The 20,550-nt window shown below is 42.2% G+C and overlaps 1 protein-coding gene across 3 annotated transcripts in view; it reads right to left on the reverse strand.

Annotated features, from left to right (window-relative positions):
- Positions 1–443: 443 nt before the first annotated feature.
- LOC116364637 (B-cell receptor CD22-like) overlaps positions 444–20,550 on the reverse strand; it is a 34,569-nt gene continuing 14,462 nt past the window's right edge. The window contains exons 4-11 of one of the 3 annotated variants that reach the window (XM_031817667.1): positions 18,821–19,150; positions 12,043–12,297; positions 7,695–7,958; positions 7,506–7,593; positions 7,374–7,413; positions 7,168–7,248; positions 968–1,048; positions 444–802 (exon numbers count right to left, since the gene is read on the reverse strand). In XM_031817667.1, the coding sequence (XP_031673527.1) occupies positions 980–1,048; positions 7,168–7,248; positions 7,374–7,413; positions 7,506–7,593; positions 7,695–7,958; positions 12,043–12,297; positions 18,821–19,150 (1,127 nt within the window). In that variant the 3' untranslated portion in view covers positions 444–802; positions 968–979. Of the gene's footprint in view, positions 803–967; positions 1,049–6,194; positions 6,760–6,877; positions 6,961–7,167; positions 7,249–7,373; positions 7,414–7,505; positions 7,594–7,694; positions 7,959–12,042; positions 12,298–18,820; positions 19,151–20,550 lie in introns of those variants that run through there. The other 2 variants (XM_031817666.1, XM_031817668.1) reach the window with 2 other exon arrangements.

The following is a 20,550-nucleotide window of genomic DNA, read 5'->3' on the forward strand; positions in this document are numbered from 1 at the left end:
ATATTGGAACTCATGTGAAAAGGTTAATGTCTTAATCCGCGCTGCCCTCAAACTAAGGCACGCTGCCTGCTTTTATGTATAGGCTGTTTCAACTTGTCAAATTCATATGATTTTCTAACAAGTTTTATTTTCTAACAACAGTTTGAGTTGGGGTCCTCATTATTTCACATAAAAGTAGGCCATTTCACTTTTGCTGACAATTCAGTTTTTGGGGAATTACTGAGCCTGACGAACTTTCCCAAGCACCTCCCAATTGTTTCCGCAGATCAAGTATGCAGACATTTGCGCATCTCCAGTCAGAACAGGACCTGCACAAACTTTTTCACATTTTCCAGCTGGTGCCCGCATCGCCTTCATTGTTGTTTTCATTACTACATGAGAATAACTTTGGACATTTTGGGGGGAAATGTCCCATTATAAAAGAGTAAAAGTATAATCCAGCCTATTTATCTTCAATATATTTAATTAACATTACAAGGAAAAAACATTGGGGGTTCTCTTCTCTTCGGACCAGGTTCTGTTATGGTTCTCTACAGTCCAGGTTCTGTGTTGGTTGACTTCAGTCCAGGTTCTGTGGTGGTTCTCTTCAGTTCTGATAATCGGAGGGCTCAACATCTATCTGAGGGTCTGTGTCACTGTCCAGGTTCTGTGGTGGTTTGCTTCAGTTCTGATAATCGGAGGGCTCAGCATCTATCTGAGGGTCTGTGTCACTGTCCAGGTTCTGTGGTGGTTTGCTTCAGTTCTGATAATCGGAGGGCTCAGCATCTATCTGAGGGTCTGTGTCACAGGGGAGTCCCTTAATCTGAAAGAAGACACACTGAATGAACACTTTACACCGCACTTCATGAAGTGTTTATGGACACTTACACACACGCACACGCACGCACACGCACACGCACACGCACACACACACACACACACACACACACACACACACACACACACACACACACACACACACACACACACTCCCAGGGTGTCACTCTGGTGATCTGGTCTTCTTCTTCATAGATGTGCACATGTCACTGTTAGGGTCAGGATGGACACTCTGTGGAGAGAACGAGAGAGTGAGAGAGAGTCAAAGAGAGAGTGTGAGAGGGAGGGAGGGAGGCAAAGAGAGAGCATGAGAGGGAGGGAGGGAAGGAGGGAAGGAGGGAGGGAGTAGAGAGAGAGAAATGCATGAGCACTTTGTGACACCACTCTCTCTTTCATTTTCTCTGAACAAATTCAAATACTGTATAAAACACAAACACATAATAAGAGACGTACTGCCAGAGTGTCGTAGTCAGGTGACATGGTCCTCATGTTCAGACCTGTGTACGTGTCACTGTTAGGGTCATGATGGACACTCTGGAGAGAGCGGGAAATAGAGAGAGGGAGAGAGAACATGGTAACAGTGAAAATAGTGTGAAAGAGACTGTTGTGATACAGTAAATTAATGTCACCAGGTGTGGAGGTGGAGGTTTACTGATATAATCACCTGTGTGTCTGCTGTGGCGTCACTTCCTCCTGTGGATCTCCTGTAAAGTGGAACATAGTGAGATAAAATCTCTACTGACCTCTACTGGAGGTTTATAAACATTTCATATTTATCCCTGGTATGAAAATCCTCACCTCTTCAGAGTGCAGTAGATGGTGAGGAGCAGAGCTCCAGCAGTCAGGACAGCCCCCACCCCCATTACAGGAACCCAGGGAAACACTGCTGCAGGATCATGGGTTTAGGTGTCAGTAGGTTAGAACATATATCTGTTTGTAGTTGTATTTATTATGGATCCTCATTAGCAAAATGTAGGCAGTAAAATTAAGGCAATTATTCCATTTTTAAAACATTACAATGCATTCACTACAGATTGCACAACACATGACTTATATGAACTTAGGCACCTACTCTAACACCACATATCTACAGCACAAAATCCGTGTGTACATGTGTTTATAGTGCTTATCTGTTAAAACAGTCATATCACAGAGCACCAGAAATAGACAGAACATGACATACTTACACATGACATTAATATGGACAGGGATGGAAGTCCCTTTAATGTCCCTTTTAATGTCCCTTTAATGTTGCTAGCTTCACAGTAGTATTCTCCTCTGTCCTCAGAGCTGATAGAAGTAATGCTGTAACTCTGTCCTGATGCTTTTGGTGAGGTTACGTTCTTCTTGTACCAGGTGTATTTGTCCACAGGTGGGTTGGCATCACTGCTGCAGGTCAGAGTCACTGAACTGCCCTCCACTATTTCACCAGAGGGACTAACTGACACTGAGGTGTTCCTTGGTCCATCTGATGTAAAAGACAGTGGATTTAGAAGGAGTACAAATTAGGTTAGTTGCAAATATTCTATTAACTTTCCACAAATGTACTTTTCCACACAATGACTTTTAGATTCACCCTCTTATTGAAGATTCTCTATTCAAGTATCATGTGAAGCTAATATCTGTCACTACAATGTTAATATACCAAACTAAATATTTAAACCCCATCTACTCACATCTGACAGTGAGAGTCTCTTCAGCAGAGGGGAGATCCTCATGTCCTTCTACAGAACAGGAGTATCTGCCTGTATCCTCACTGCTGACTGAGAAAAGGATATAGACAGGAGAGGAGGTGTTGCTGTTTGGTATAGACTGTCCATTCTTATACCAACTGTAGACTGGGATGGGGTCCAGTGTACATTTGGTTCTACATCTCAGTGTGACTCTCTCCCCCTCTGACACAGATATAGGATCCATCTCCAACACAACATCTAGAGTAAAAGGAACCACATCATTATTCTCCTCCTATATATGTCCTCTTATATGAAATACTAGATTTGTTTTTTTTCTGTCACATACCACCACAGTTTCTGTATGACTGCCCTTAATAAGTTCATTACAGTAATAGATGTGAGATGAGTGACATATTACCTGTGACAGTCAGGGAGACAGGTGAGCCAGCAAACGTATCTCCTGATGTTATCAATCTGAATCTGTACCCAGCAGAGTCTCTCAATCTCAGGTCTGTGATTCTCAGGGTACAGTCACTCTCCTTATCCCCAAGGTACTCTATATGACCCTCATACCCTGGCACTGAGCTCAGATCTTCAGGCTCCACACCAGACCATTTAGTAAACCAGAAAGCATGTTTGATCTCATGATAACTGGGATATGTGTAAGAGCAGGATATGTCCACTGTTGACCCCTTCAAGGTACAGATACTCTGATGGGTGTAAGTCACCCTCCAACACTTCTTACCTGAAATACAAGAAGGTAACAGAACACCTTTCATAAATCTTTAATTACAATGCTTACCAGTATACACTTATATTTTTAATAAAGTAGGAAAATAATAATTACTTCCTAACCGTTTCTAAAACCGTAATTATATTCAGTAAAAGTAACGAGGAAGTGACCACCCCTTCAGGTTTGTAGTTTTTCAACATTTGTAGTTTTCATTTTATGAAAATTGAAAGGGTGTTCTATGTGCAAAAACATAGCGCAAAGGTCTTCAAAAAGTGAATTCTCCCAGTGACATGAATGCACCCCGACACGGATGGCTCCATGTGGAGGTAATTAGGGAAAGTGCCAACCAGCCGTGGAGGCAACATAAAAGGAGCAAATGTGGCACACCGCTGGAGAGACCCGGGAGAGACCGACACAGAGCCAAAGCTGAGAAGAAGGACCGAGCCAAATCTATGTGATTTTCTTTGTTATGTTTATTTTATGGCCTAGTAAAGTTGTGTCTGCTGACATAAACCTCCCTGTGTTAATCTCTGCACGCTCAACCCAACACCCCACAGTATGTTATGTTTATTTTATGGCCTAGTAAAGTTGTGTCTGCTGACTAAAACCTCCCTGTGTTAATCTCTGCACGCTCAACCCAACACCCCACAGTTTACCACAATTTTTATAAATGACCACATTTTCATGAATTTGATTGTATATTCTTGAAGCCCATTCAACACAGCTTGGGAATAGATACGGAACTAAAGCAGAAGTGGATGTCACACTCAAAGCATATACAAATGTATGTATGTGATGTGTTGCATGTCCGTCTCGCTATTTAAGATATGCTGTATGATGCAAAAATGATTTCTGAATAGATACAATAAGGTCATCATCATCATTAACAACAACAACAGGTCTGTATTACTGTAAACACATATTTCTACATTGATTATTCTGAAGCTGTTTCATTCTCAGAACCCCAAATATGGGAGGATAAATGTTCAATCCTCTACGGACCACCAGGTTCAATGATAACTCCTATCCCCAAGCTGTGAGGCTAAACAGTAAGTGACACACACACACACAATCTGTATTGAAGGCCCATAAGGCCCATGGAGTCTGTATCAAAGTCTAGAGAGCTGGTTGTTATGGATGTAGAAAGTTGAAACACACATCCTACACATATCAACCCTCCTCCCCATCAGTCCTGAAGGGCCCTCAGCTAAATCCACTGCGTGCAACACACACACCGTTTTATTTCTTAATTATTTGGACCAGGAGCCCTGAACCAAGATCAGCGCTCCTACTCTGAGACACTTTGTGAATACGGACCCTGATATAACAACCTGTTACGTCCGTTGTTAGAAGGAGACCAAGGTGCAGTGTACATTATACTTTAATATTAATTGACTCCAAAAAACAACAAAATATAAACGAACGTAAAGTTCTGCGGGGCTAACAGCAGCTGTGCAAAAAGAAGATACCACAACAGAAAGTGGGAAAAGGGCTGCCTAAGTATGATTCCCAATCAGAGACAACGATAGACAGCTGCCTCTGATTAGGAACCATACTGGGCCAAAAACAAAGAAATAGACAACATAGAATGCCCACCGCAAATCACACCCTGACCTAACCAAATAGAGAAATAAAACATCTCTCTAAGGTCAGGGCGTGACACTGAGACAGTGTTTACTGCATAACTTCCGGTGTTTCAAACAAAGTCTCTTGACATAGATTGCAAGGTTAGCAATGGCCTGATGCACGGTTAACCAAAGGCCTGATGTCCTTGTTCAACTTCAATTGCCATCAGGCAAAGCAAGGATTAGGAAACAACTGTGTACTCTGTCAACGGTACTGACAAACATGTCATTATTCTGTAGTATATTTTGTAGTAATAACTGGAAGGTTTCAGCCCTGAAAGCTGATTGGCTAACAGCCATGGTATATTTAAGCAATATTGCATGAGAGCCCATGTGTTATGATGACATTTTTATCATGGCTGTGAGTGTCATAGCCTTAAAAGCAAAGTCCTCTGGGTTTTGTTGTACCATAACCACACAATACATGATTAATCTGTATCCAGGCATGCTGAGTTGCGTTGTGCATAAAAGCCTGTACTACACCCTCCACGTCTTAAGGACCGAACCCTTTTTTCCCATTTTCGCCTAAAATGACATACCCACATTTAACTGCCTGTAGCTCAGGACCTGAAGCAAGGATATGCATATTCTTGATACCATTTGAAAGGAAACAATTTGAAGTTTGTGGAAATGTGAAATGAATGTAGGCGAATATAACACATTAGATTTGGTAAAAGATAATACAAACAAATACATTTTTTGGGGTATTTTCTTTGTACAATCATTATTGAAATGCAAGAGAAAAGCCATGATGTATTATTCCAGCCCAAGCGCAATTTAGACTTTGGCCACAAGATGGCCGCAGTGTATGTGCAAAGTAGACTGTAGACTGATCCAATGAACCATTGCACATCTGTTCAAGATGTTGTATCAAGACTGCCCAAATGTGCCTAATTGGTTTATTCATACATTTTCAAGTTCATAATTGTGCACTCTAGCCTTTAGCACAATGCAGATGTTGCCTGTAATCCATGGCTTCTGGTTGGGATATGTAGGTACGGTCACTGTGGGGACAACGTCGTCGATGCACTGATTGATGAAGACAATAACTGAGGTGGTTTACTCCTCAATGCCATTTGATGAATCCCGGAACATATTCCAGTCTGTGCTAGAAAAAAAGGTCCTGTAGCGTAGCATCCACGTCATCTGACCACTTCCGTATTGAGCGAGTCCTGGGTACTTCCTGCTTTAGTTTTTTCTTGTCAGCAGGAATCAGGAAGATATAATTATGGTCAGATTTGCCAAATGGAGGGCGGGGTGCTCTACTCTACTGTATTGTGGGATACTTGTATAAATAAATCTTTTTAAGATTTTCAAGTTAACAGATGATAAAGACAGACTAGGCTGTAATATTTAAAGCAACTTTTATTGCTTTAAAGTTTAAAACATTTTATTGTCTTAAACTTTGAGCTAATTCACAACAAAATGCATAATTTACACTGAATCACACTGTATTGGAAATAATCATAAAAAATGTCACCATAAATCAAGTGTGATTGTGATATTAATATTCATAAATGCCATGGCACAATAATGTCTGACAGCAATACAAAGTAAGTCAATTAACACATGAGGAGCAACAAGGTGCGAAAGCAAAACATATTAAAAGCTGTTTTCAATATTATACATATTTTACAATGGGGAAATGTCCCATTGTAAAAGAGTAGAAGTATAATCCATCCTATTTATCTTCAATATATATAATTAACGTTACAAGGAAAAAACATTAAACTTAAATGTTTGTGGAGAAGTTAAAGTTCATTGTCTGGAAATCCTAGGTCCAGATTCGGCATAGATTATTTTAATGCAAGGTTCTGTGGTGGTTGTCTTCAATCCAGGTTCTGTGGTGGTTGTCTTCAATCCAGGTTCTGTGGTGGTTCTCTTCAGTCCAGGTTCTATGGTGGCTTAGTATCTATTTGAGGGGGATGTGTCACTGGGTGAGTCTCTCACCTTCTGAACAAAGACACACTGAAGGAGCACTTTATACACCACTTCATAAAATGTTTAGGAACAAACACACACACACACACCTACTGCCTGGATGTCACTCTGGTGACCTGGTATTCTTCTTCAGAGATGTGCACATGTCACTGTTAGGGTCAGGATGGACACTCTGTAGAGTGAGAGAGGGAGGGTGTGAGGGAGGGAGGGAGGGAGGGAGGGAGGGAGGGAGGGAGGGAGGGAGGGAGGGAGGGAGGGAGGGAGGGAGGGAGGGAGGGAGGGAGGGAGGGAGGGAGGGAGGGAGGGAGGGGAAATGCATGAGCACTTTGAGACACCTCTATCATTTTCTCTAAACACAAACACATAATAAGAGACTTACTGCCAGAGTGTCGTAGTCAGTTGAACTGGTCCTCACGTTCAGACCTGTGTACGTGTCACTGTTAGGGTCATGGTGGACACTCTGGAGAGAGCGGGAAATGGAGAGAGAGAACATAGTAAAAGTGAAAATAGTGTGAAAGAGACTGTTGTGATACAGTAGATTAATGTCACCAGGCGTGAAGGTGGAGGTGTAACTGATATAATCACCTGTGTGTCTGTTGTTGCATCATTTCCTCCTGTGGATCTCCTGTAAAGAGGAACAGAGTGAGTTATGCTCTTACTGACCTCTAGTGGAGGTTGATGTGTTACTAATGCAGTATCTCTCAATGAAAGACTCACCTCTTCATATAGCAGTAGATGGTGAGGAGCAGAGCTCCAGCAGTCAGGACAGCCCCCACCCCCATCACAGGAACCCAGGGAAACACTGCTGCAGGGACATGGGTTTAGGTGTCAAGAGGTTAGAACATATATCTGTTAAATCAGTCATCTCACAGAGCACCAGAAATAGACAAAACATGACATACTTACACATAACATTAATATGGACAGGGATGGAAGTCTCTGTCCCTTTAATGTTTCTAGCTTCACAGTAGTATTCTCCTCTGTCCTCAGAGCTGATGTTAGTGATGCTGTAACTCTGTCCTGATGCTTTTGGTGAGGCTACGTTCTTCTTGTACCAGGTGTATTTGTCCACAGGTGGGTTGGCATCACTGCTGCAGGTCAGAGTCACTGAACTGCCCTCCACTATTTCACCAGAGGGACTGACGGATACTGAGGTGTTCCTTGGTCCATCTGGTGTAAAATACATTGGATATAGTAAAAGTACAAATTAGGTCAGTTAAATATTATATTAACTTTCCACAAATGTACAGTTGAAGTCGGAACTTTACATACACCTTAGCCAACTACATTTAAACTCAGTTTTCACAATTCCTGACATTTAATCCTAGTAACAATTCCCTGTCGTAGGTCAGTTAGGATAACTACTATTTTAAGAATGTGAAATATCAGAATAATTGTAGAGAGAGTGATTTATTTCAGCTTTTATTTCTTTCATCACATTCCCAGTGAGTCAGAAGTTTACATCAATTAGTATTGAGCCTGTAGTCTGGCTTTTTTTTTATGGCGGTTTAAGGAGCAGTGGCTTCTTCCTTATTGAGTGGCCTTTCAGGTTATGTTGATATAGGACTCGTTTTACTGTGGATATAGATACTGTTGTACCCGTTTCCTCCAGCATCTTCACATCACATTTTAACTTTGCTGTTGTTCTGGGATTGATTTGCACTTTTCACACCAAAGTACGTTAATCTCTAGGAGACAGAACGCATCTGCTTCCTGAGCGGTATGAAGGCTGCGTGGTCCCATTGTGTTTATACTTGAATACTATTGTTTGTACAGATGAACGTGGTACCTTCAGGTGTTTGGAAATTGCTCCCAAGGATTAACCAAACTTGTGGAGGTCTACAATCTTTTTCTGAGGTCTTGGCTGATTTCTTTTGATTTTCCCATGATGTCAAGCAAAGAGGCACTGAGTTTGAAGGTAGGCCTTGAAATACATCCACAGGTACACCTCCAATTGACTCAAATGATGTTAATTAGCCTATCGGAAGCTTCTAAAGCCATGACATCTGAAATTGTGTAATTTTCCAAGCTGTTTAAAGACACAGTCAACTTAGTGTATGTAATCTTTTGACCCACTGGAATTGTGATACAGTGAATTATAAGTGAAATAATCGGTCTATAAACAATTGTTTGAAAACGTACTTGTGTCATGCACAAAGTAGATGTCCTAATTGACTTGCCAAAACTATACAGTGCCTTGCAAATGTATTCACCCCCCTTGGCGTTTTCCTAATTTGTTGTATTACAACCTGTAATTTAAATAGTTTTTCGTCAAAAATAGTCAAAATTGGTGAAGTGAAATGAAAAAAATTACTTGTTTAAAAATATTTTTTAAAAATGCAAACGGAAAAGTGGTGCGTGCAAATGTATACACCACCTTTGCTATGAAGCCCCTAAATAATATCTGGTGCAACCAATTACCTTCAGAAGTCACATAATTAGTTAAATCTAAGTGTCAGATGATTTGTCACATGATCTCAGTATATATACACCTGCTCTGGAAGGCCCCAGAGTCTGCAACACCACTAAGCAAGGGGTACCACCAAGCAAGCGGCACTATGACGACCAAGGAGCTCTCCAAACAGGTCAGGGACAAAGTTGTGGAGAAGTACAGATCAGGGTTGGGTTGTAAAAAAAATCATAAACTTTGAACATCCCATGAAGCACCATTAAATCTATTATTAACAAATGGAAGGAACATGGCACCACAACAAACCTGCCAAGAGAGGGTTGCCCACCAAAACTCACAGACCAGGCAAGGAGGGCATTAATCAGTGAGGCAACAAAGAGACCAAAGATAACCTAGAAGGAGCTGCAAAGCTCCAAAGCGGTGATTGGAGTATCTGTCCATAGGACCACTTTAAGCTGTACACTCCACAGAACTGGGTTTTTGGGAAGAGTGGACTGAAAAAAGCCATTGCTTAAAGAAAAAAATAAGCAAACAAGTTTGGTGTTCACCAAAAGGCATTGTGTGAATAGTTATGCATGCTCAAGTTTTCAGTTTTTAAAAATTATTTCTTGTTTGTTTCACAATAAAAATATGTTGCATCTTCAAAGTGGTAGGCATGTTGTGTAAATCAAAATTTACAAACCCCCCCCAAAATATATTTTAATAGCCTCCCGGGTGGCGCAGTGGTTAAGGGCACTGTACTGCAGTGCCAGCTGTGCCACCAGAGACTCTGTGTTTGCGCCCAGGCTCTGTTGTAACCGGCCGCGACCGGGAGGTCCGTGGGGCGACGCACGGGTTAGGAGGGTTTGGCCGGTGTCTCATCACGCACCAGCGAATCCTGTGGCAGGCCGGGCGCAGTGCGCACTAACCAACGTTGCCAGGTGCATGGTGTTTCCTCTGACACATTGGTGCGGCTGGCTTCCGGGTTGGATGGCGCTGTGTTAAGAAGCAGTGCGGCTTGGTTGGGTTGTGTGTCGGAGGACGCATGACTTTCAACCTTTGTCTCTACCAAGCCCGTACGGGAGTTGTAGCGATGAGACAAGATAGTAGCTACTAAAAACAATTGGATACCACGAAATTGGGGAGAAAAAGGGGTAAAAAATAAATAAATATATGTATATATATTAATTCCAGGTTGTAAGGCAACAAAATAGGAAAAATGCCATTTTACAAGCCACTGTAGTTTGTTAAAACTTCATATGCCTGCCAAGAGAGTAGCTTGGATGAAAGGTGCCCAGAGTAAACGGCCTGCTCCTCAGTCTCAGTTGCTAATATATGCAAATTATTATCTGACATTTCTAAAACTGTTTGAATGATGTCTGTGAGTATAACAGAACTCATATGGCAGGCAAAAACATGAGAAGAAATCCAAACAGGAAGTGAGAAATCTGAGGTTGGTATATTTTCAACCCATTCCCTAATGAAATCACATTGGGATATGAATGAAGATTCACTTCCTAGGGCTTCCACTAGATGTCAGCTGTCTATATAAACTTGAATGAGGCTTCTACTGTGTTGTGGGACTGAATAAGAGGGGAATGAGTCAGCTTTCTGGCAGAGAGCCATTTCCTGGTCACGCGCATAGCACATGATATCTTCCTGTGTTCCGTTCCTCCTCAAGACACAAAGGAATTCTCCGATTGGAACTTTATTGACGATTTATGATAAAAACATCATAATGATTGATTCTGTACTTAGTTTGAAATGTTTCTTCGACCTGTAATATAACTTTTAGAAGTTTTTGTCCGAAGAAATGGTGGACCAGCACCAGCGTTTGGATAAGTGTACCAAACGCGTGAACAAAAGAGGCTGATTGGACATAAATAACGGACATTATCGAACAAATCAAGCATTTATTGTGGACCTGGGATTCCTGGGAGTGCATTCTGATGAAGATCATCAAAGGTAAGGGAATATTTATCATGTGATTTCTGGTTTCTGTTGACTCCAAAATGGCGGCTAATTGCATTATATTTCTGAGCGCCGTCTCAGATTATTGCATGGTTTGCTTTTTCTGTTTGTTTTTTTAAAGATCTGACACAGCAGTTGCATTAAGAACAGGTATATCTATAATTCCATGTATATAACTTGTATTATCATCTACATTTATGTATTTCTGTTGAATCGATGTGGCTATGCAAAATCACTGGATGTTTTTGGAACTAGTGAACGTAACGTGCCAATGTAAACTTTTTTGGGGATATAAATATGAACTTTATCAAACAAAACATACATGTATTGTGTAACATGAAGTCCTATGAGTGTCATCTGATGAAGATCATCAAAGGTTAGTGATTAATTTTATCTCAATTTGTGCTTTTTGTGACTCCTCTCTTTGGCTGGAAAAATGGCTTGGTGGTGGCTTGGTGGTGTCTTGGTGGTGACCTAACATAATCGTTTGTGGTGCTTTCGCTGAAAAGCATATTTGAAATCGGACACTGGTGGGATTAACAACAAGATGACTGTTTAAAATGGTATTACATACATGTATGTTTGAGGAATTTTAATTATGAGATTTCTGTTGTTTTGAATTTGGCGCCCTGCACTTTCACTGGCTGTTGTCATATCATCCCGTTAACGGGATTGCAGCCCAAAGAGGTTTTAACAAGACATTTGTGGAGTGGTTGAAAAGCAAGTTTTAATGACTCCAACCTAAGTGTATGTAAACTTCCGACTTCAACTGTACTCCTCCACACAATGACTCTTAGATTCACCCTTTTATTGAGGTTGATCAATTCAAGTATCATGTGGAGCTAATGTCTGTCAATACAATGTTATAATACCAAACTAAAGGTTTAAACTTACATCTGACCGTGAGAGTCTCTTCACCAGAGGGGAGATCCTCATGGCCTTCTACAGCACAGGAGTATCTGCCTGTATCCTCACTGCTGACTGAGAATAGGCTATAGACAAGAGAGTAGGTGTTGCTGTTTGGTATAGGTTGTCCATTCTTATACCAAATAAATGCTGCGATTGGGTCCATCGTACATTTGGTTCTACATGTCAGTGTGACACTCTCACTCTCTGACACAGATGTAGGAACCATCTCCAACACAACATCTAGAGTAAAAATAAAACAATTAATATTGTCCTCCCATACAGTGCATTCAAAAGTATTCAGACCCCTTGACTTTTTCCACAATTTGTTATGTTACAGCCTTATTCTAAAATGCATTGAAATAATTGTTTCCCTCAATCTTCACACAATACCCCATAATGACAAAGCAAAAACAGGTTTTTAGATTGAATGATTGAATGAAATAAAAAAAATACCTTTATTTACATCAGTATTCAGACCCTTTGAAATGAGACTCGAAATTGAGCTGAGGTGCATCCTGTTTCCTTTGATCATCCTTGATATGTTTTTACAACTTGATTGTGGTACACCTGTGGTAAATTCAATTGACACGATTTGGAAAGGCACACACCTGTCTATATAAGGTCCCACAGATGACAGTGCATGTCAGAGCAAAAACCAAGACACGAGGTCGACGGAATTGCACGTCGAGCTCCGAGACAGGATTGTGTCGAGGCACAAATCTGGGGAAGGGTACCAAAACAATTCTGCAACATTGAAGGTCCCCAAGAACACAATGGCTGCCATCATTCTTAAATGGAAGAAGTTTGGATCCACCAAGACACTTCCTAGAGCTGGCCAAAGTGATCAATCGGGGGAGAAGGGCCTTGGTCAGGGAGGTGACCAAGAACCCGATGGTCACTCTGACAGAGCTCCAGAGTTCCTCTGTGGAGATGGGAGATCCTTCCAGAAGGACAACCATCTCTGCAGCACTCCACCAATAAGGCTTTTATGGTAGAGTGGCCAGACAGAAGCCACTCTTTAGTTAAAGGCACATGACAGCCCTCTTGGAGTTTGCCAAAAGGCACCTTCCAACAGGACAACAACTGTAAGCACACAGCCAAGACAACGCAGAAGTGGCTTCGGGACAAGTCTCTGAATGTCCTTGAGTGGCCCACCCAGAGCCTGGACTTGAACCCGATCGAACATCACTGGAGAGACCTGAAAATAGCTGTGCAGCAACTCTCCATATCCAACCTGACAGAGCTTGAGTGGATCTGCAGAGAAGAATAGGAGAAACTCCCCAAATGCAGGTGTGCTAAGCTTGTAGCGCCATACCCAGGAAGACTCAAGGCTGTAATTGCTGCCAAAGGTACTTTAACAAAGTACTGAGTAATGGTTATGAATACTTATGGAAATGTGATCTTTAATCCATTATAGAATAAGGCTGTAATGTAACAACATTTGGAAAAAGTCAAGGGGTCTGAACACTTTCCGCATTAACTGTGTATCATGTCCTCTTATGTGCAATACTAAATTAGGTACTTTTCTGTGACATACCACTACTGTGTCTGTATGACTGCCCTTAATAAGGTAATTATAGTAATAGCATCTTGTCAGGCTGTATCACTGCCTGGTACAGCAACTGCTCCGCCTGCAACTGCAGGGCTCTCCATGGGGTGGTGCGGTCTGCCAAATGCATCACCGGGGGCACACTGCCTGCCCTCAAGGACAACAACAGCACCTGATGTCACAGGAAGGCCATAAGGATCTTCAACCACCCGAGCCACAGCCTGTTCACCCCGCTATCATCCAGAAGCTGAAGTCAGTACAGGTTGGTCAAAGCTAGGACCAAGAGACTGAAAAACTGCTTCTCTCTCAAGGCCATCAGACTGTTAAATAGCCATCACTTCACTTCACTTATTTATTGATCTTCTGATCTTGTTTGAAGATAATGTTCTATGCACTGATCTTTACAGAAAACCTACTGATCGTAAAAGTTTGTTCCCTTGAAAAACAGTTTGCTCTTCAGCCAATTCTGTTGAATCAAAAGAGTTTGTAAAAAAAAAGAAGATAGACAGAAATATGGCTGAAACGCAGAGAACATTCAAGGAGAGGGGGTACAAAAATGGTCCGATTAATACAGTCATTGAGAAAATTCAAAACATAACGAGACATGACCTTTTTCAAGGTGCACTGAACAAATTAAGGGAATCGTTCACAAACATTGGCACATTCTAAGATCCAATGATAGTATCAGTAATGTGTTTTAGGACCTTCCCTTGGTCGTATTCTCACGGGGAAGAAACCTCAGAGATCAATTGGTAAACTCTGATTTACCACCCCAAGATATCCCTGCACCACGTCTATTTGATTCCGGCGCCGACAGAGTTGGCCTGCCTCGCTTTGCGTTCCTAGGAAACTATGCAGTTTTTAGTTTTTTTACGTGTTATTTCTTACATTAGTACCCCAGGTCATCTTAGGTTTCATTACATACAGTCGAGAAGAACTACTGAATATAAGATCAGCGTCAACTCACCATCAGTACGACCAAGAATATGTTTTTCGCGACGCGGATCCTGTGTTCTGCCTTACAAACAGTACAACGGAGCGGATCCTATGCAGCGACCCAAAAAAACGACTCCGAAAGAGAGGGAAACGAGGCGGTCTTCTGGTCAGACTCCGGAGACGGGCACACCGTGCACCACTCCCTAGCATTCTTCTTGCCAATGTCCAGTCTCTTGACAACAAGGTTGATGAAATCCGAGCAAGGGTAGCATTCCAGAGGGACATCAGAGACTGTAATGTTCTTTGCTTCACGGAAACGTGGCTCACCGGAGAGACGCTATCCGAAGTGGTGCAGCCAACGGGTTTCTCCACGCATCGCGCCGACAGAAACAAACATCTTTCTGGTAAGAAGAGGGGTGGGGGCGTATGCCTTATGGCCAACGTGACATGGTGTGATGAAAGAAACATACAGGAACTCAAATCCTTCTGTTCCCCTGATTTAGAATTCCTCACAATCAAATGTAGACCGCATTATCTGCCAAGAGAATTCTCTTCGATTATAATCACAGCCGTATATATCCCCCCCCAAGCAGACACATCGATGGCTCTGAACGAACATTATTTAACTCTCTGCAAACTGGAAACAATTTATCCGGAGGCTGCATTCATTGTAGCTGGGGATTTTAACAAGGCTAATCTGAAAACAAGACTCCCTAAATTTTATCAGCATATCGATTGCACAACCAGGGGTGGAAAGACCTTGGATCATTGTTACTCTAACTTCCGCGACGCATATAAGGCCCTGCCCCGCCCCCCTTTCGGAAAAGCTGACCACGACTACATTTTGTTGATCCCTGCCTACAGACAGAAACTAAAACAAGAGGCTCCCACGCTGAGGTCTGTCCAACGCTGGTCCGACCAAGCTGACTCCACACTCCAAGACTGCTTCCATCACGTGGACTGGGAGATGTTTCGTATTGCGTCAGATAACAACATTGACGAATACGCTGATTCGGTGTGCGAGTTCATTAGAACGTGCGTTGAAGATGTCGTTCCCATAGCAACGATTAAAACATTCCCTAACCAGAAACCGTGGATTGATGGCAGCATTCGTGTGAAACTGAAAGCGCGAACCACTGCTTTTAATCAGGGCAAGGTGTCTGGTAACATGACCGAATACAAACAGTGCAGCTATTCCCTCCGCAAGGCTAAGCGCCAGTACAGAGACAAAGTAGAATCTCAATTCAACGGCTCAGACACAAGAGGCATGTGGCAGGGTCTACAGTCAATCACGGACTACAGGAAGAAATCCAGCCCAGTCACGGACCAGGATGTCTTGCTCCCAGGCAGACTAAATAACTTTTTTGCCCGCTTTGAGGACAATACTGTGCCACTGACACGGCCTGCAACGAAAACATGCGGTCTCTCCTTCACTGCAGCCGAGGTGAGTAAGACATTTAAACGTGTTAACCCTCGCAAGGCTGCAGGCCCAGACGGCATCCCCAGCCGCGCCCTCAGAGCATGCGCAGACCAGCTGGCCGGTGTGTTCACGGACATATTCAATCAATCCCTATACCAGTCTGCTGTTCCCACATGCTTCAAGAGGGCCACCATTGTTCCTGTTCCCAAGAAAGCTAAGGTAACTGAGCTAAACGACTACCGCACTCACATCCGTCATCATGAAGTGCTTTGAGAGACTAGTCAAGGACCATATCACCTCCACCCTACCTGACACCCTAGACCCACTCCAATTTGCTTACCGCCCAAATAGGTCCACAGACGATGCAATCTCAACCACACTGCACACTGCCCTAACCCATCTGGACAAGAGTAATACCTATGTGAGAATGCTGTTCATCGACTACAGCTCGGCATTCAACACCATAGTACCCTCCAAGCTCGTCATCAAGCTCGAGACCCTGGGTCTCGACCCCGCCCTGTGCAACTGGGTACTGGATTTCCTGACGGGCCGCCCCCAGGTGGTGAGGGTAGGCAACAACATCTCCACCCCTCTGATCCTCAACACTGGGGCCCCACAAGGGTGCGTTCTGAGCCCTCTCCTGTACTCCCTGTTTACCCACGACTGCGTGGCCACGCACGCCTCCAACTCAATCATCAAGTTTGCGGACGACACAACAGTGGTAGGCTTGATTACCAACAACGACGAGACGGCCTACAGGGAGGAGGTGAGGGCCCTCGGAGTGTGGTGTCAGGAAAATAACCTCACACTCAACGTCAACAAAACTAAGGAGATGATTGTGGACTTCAGGAAACAGCAGAGGGAACACCCCCCTATCCACATCGATGGAACAGTAGTGGAGAGGGTAGCAAGTTTTAAGTTCCTTGGCATACACATCACAGACAAACTGAATTGGTCCACTCACACAGACAGCATCGTGAAGAAGGCGCAGCAGCGCCTCTTCAACCTCAGGAGGCTGAAGAAATTCGGCTTGTCACCAAAAGCACTCACAAACTTCTACAGATGCACAATCGAGAGCATCCTGGCGGGGTGTATCACCGCCTGGTATGGCAACTGCACCGCCCTCAACCGTAAGGCTATCCAGAGGGTAGTGAGGTCTGCACAACGCATCACCGGGGGCAAACTACCTGCCCTCCAGGACACCTACACCACCCGATGCTACAGGAAGGCCATAAAGATCATCAAGGACATCAACCACCCGAGCCACTGCCTGTTCACCCCGCTGTCATCCAGAAGGCGAGGTCAGTACAGGTGCATCAAAGCTGGGACCGAGAGACTGAAAAACAGCTTCTATCTCAAGGCCATCAGACTGTTAAACAGCCACCACTAACATTGAGTGGCTGCTGCCAACACACTGTCAATGACACTGACTCAACTCCAGCCACTTTAATAATGGGAATTGATGGGAAATTATGTAAATACATCACTAGCCACTTTAAACAATGCTACCTTATATAATGTTACTTACCCTACATTATTCATCTCATATGCATATGTATATACTGTACTCTATATCATCGACTGCATCCTTATGTAATACATGTATCACTAGCCACTTTAACTATGCCACTTTGTTTACATACTCATCTCATATGTTATACTGTACTCGATATCATCTACTGTATCTTGCCTATGCTGCTTTGTACCATCACTCATTCATATATCCTTATGTACATATTCCTTATCCCCTTACACTGTGTATAAGACAGTAGTTTTTTTGGAATTGTTAGTTAGATTACTTGTTCATTATTACTGCATTGTCGGAACTAGAAGCACAAGCATTTCGCTACACTCGCATTAACATCTGCTAACCATGTGTATGTGACAAATAAAATTTGATATGATTTGAATTTGATTTGATTTGCGCCCCTAATGGATGGAAACTACAAGTGTAATGGCTGTGCTCAATGCAATGGCACTTATAAATGTAGATCATTCAAACACCACCAAATATGGAAACAGATCCCAATCAAAGGTGTTATCACGTGCTCCACTAAGGCAGTTATTTATCTTATAACTTGTCCTTGTGGTAAAAATTATGTGAATAATAAGTATCGTAGCACCATTAGGTGCAAAAACTTGTCTCTGCGTTATATTGGCATCGAACATGTCACCCTCCCTAGGAGAGGGGGTGACCTCAACAATTTATTGTTAAAACGAGAGGCTTGCCTGGATCTTTAATTTAAAGACCCTTGCTCCCTTCGGTCTCAATGTGGACTTTGATCTGAAGCCATTCTTGTGATTATTGTGATTTTGCTATTGTAAATGTTTGTGGGTTTATGTGGCCAAATGGTATCTATGACTGTACGCTATCCATTTATGTTTTTTGTATGCTATTTTAATATATGAGAGTTGACCAATGATATCAGGCCACACCCGGTCATGATTACAGACACCTGCGCGTGTCTTTTGACACTATATAAATTTGGAAAGTTGAGAAATAAATACAGTATAGTAGGCCTAGCCTATAGAAAGCTGATGGGATCCTCCTCTTTTCAATAGAGGCCATCACTCAGTTTTCTCACGCAATTGTACAGCCTATAGAAATGTTGCACAACATGAGCTCATGTTTGGTTAGATTTTCGATCACATTTGCATTGATGTCAGAGTTATTAGAGGGACAAAATATTGCTGAGTACCAGGCAGTTAGAAAGGCTACCAACGACCATCAGAAGCATCTGAGCTTGGAGAAGGCTAATTATCGTGGCTAAACGGTCACGTGGAATTTGACAGGCCTCATGACTCATGACTGGCTGTGTGGTGGTAATATGGTCACCGTAACATGTGTGACAGATTACCTGTGACAGTCAGGGAGACAGGTGAGCCAGCAAACTTATCTCCAGATGTTATTAATCTGAATCTGTACCCAGCAGAGTCACTCAATCTCAGGTCTGTGATTCTCAGGGTACCCTCACTCTTCTTATCCCCAAGGTACTCTATATGACCCTCATATCCTGGCACTGAGCTCAGATCTTCAGGATCCATATCAGACTCCCATTTAGTAAACCAGAAAGTTGTTTTGATCTCATGATCAATGGGATATGTGTAAGAGCAGGATATGTCCACTGTTGACCCCTTCAAGGCACAGATACTCTGATGGGTGTAAGTCACAATCCAACAGTTCTGACCTGAAATACAAAAAGACAACAAAACACCTTACATAAATATGTCATTGCAATACCTACTAGTATACACGCATGTTGTTAATAAAGTATGAAAACAATTAGTAGTGAAAACCATAATGATATGCTGTGAAAGTAACCAGGAAGTGACTACTCTTTCAGCATTGTAGTTTTTAAACTTTCAAAATAAATAAAAATGAAAGGGTGTTCAATGTGTCAACATGTTGAGTAAAGGTCTTCATAAAGGGTGTTCAATGTGTCAACATGTTGAGTAAAGGTCTTCATAAAGGGTGTTCAATGTGTCAACATGTTGAGTAAAGGTCTTCATAAAGGGTGTTCAATGTGTCAACATGTTGAGTAAAGGTCTTCATAAAGGGTGTTCAATGTGTCAACATGTTGAGTAAAGGTCTTCATAAAGGGTGTTCAATGTGTCAACATGTTGAGTAAAGGTCTTCATAAAGGGTGTTCAATGTGTCAACATGTTGAGTAAAGGTCTTCATAAAGGGTGTTCAATGTGTCAACATGTTGAGTAAAGGTCTTCATAAAGGGTGTTCAATGTGTCAACATGTTGAGTAAAGGTCTTCATAAAGGGTGTTCAATGTGTCAACATGTTGAGTAAAGGTCTTCATAAAGGGTGTTCAATGTGTCAACATGTTGAGTAAAGGTCTTCATAAAGGGTGTTCAATGTGTCAACATGTTGAGTAAAGGTCTTCATAAAGGGTGTTCAATGTGTCAACATGTTGAGTAAAGGTCTTCATAAAGGGTGTTCAATGTGTCAACATGTTGAGTAAAGGTCTTCATAAAGGGTGTTCAATGTGTCAACATGTTGAGTAAAGGTCTTCATAAAGGGTGTTCAATGTGTCAACATGTTGAGTAAAGGTCTTCATAAAGGGTGTTCAATGTGTCAACATGTTGAGTAAAGGTCTTCATAAAGGGTGTTCAATGTGTCAACATGTTGAGTAAAGGTCTTCATAAAGGGTGTTCAATGTGTCAACATGTTGAGTAAAGGTCTTCATAAAGGGTGTTCAATGTGTCAACATGTTGAGTAAAGGTCTTCATAAAGGGTGTTCAATGTGTCAACATGTTGAGTAAAGGTCTTCATAAAGGGTGTTCAATGTGTCAACATGTTGAGTAAAGGTCTTCATAAAGGGTGTTCAATGTGTCAACATGTTGAGTAAAGGTCTTCATAAAGGGTGTTCAATGTGTCAACATGTTGAGTAAAGGTCTTCATAAAGGGTGTTCAATGTGTCAACATGTTGAGTAAAGGTCTTCATAAAGGGTGTTCAATGTGTCAACATGTTGAGTAAAGGTCTTCATAAAGGGTGTTCAATGTGTCAACATGTTGAGTAAAGGTCTTCATAAAGGGTGTTCAATGTGTCAACATGTTGAGTAAAGGTCTTCATAAA

This window comes from Oncorhynchus kisutch, unplaced genomic scaffold, assembly GCF_002021735.2.
Source record: "Oncorhynchus kisutch isolate 150728-3 unplaced genomic scaffold, Okis_V2 scaffold1115, whole genome shotgun sequence".
NCBI lineage: Eukaryota > Metazoa > Chordata > Actinopteri > Salmoniformes > Salmonidae > Oncorhynchus > Oncorhynchus kisutch.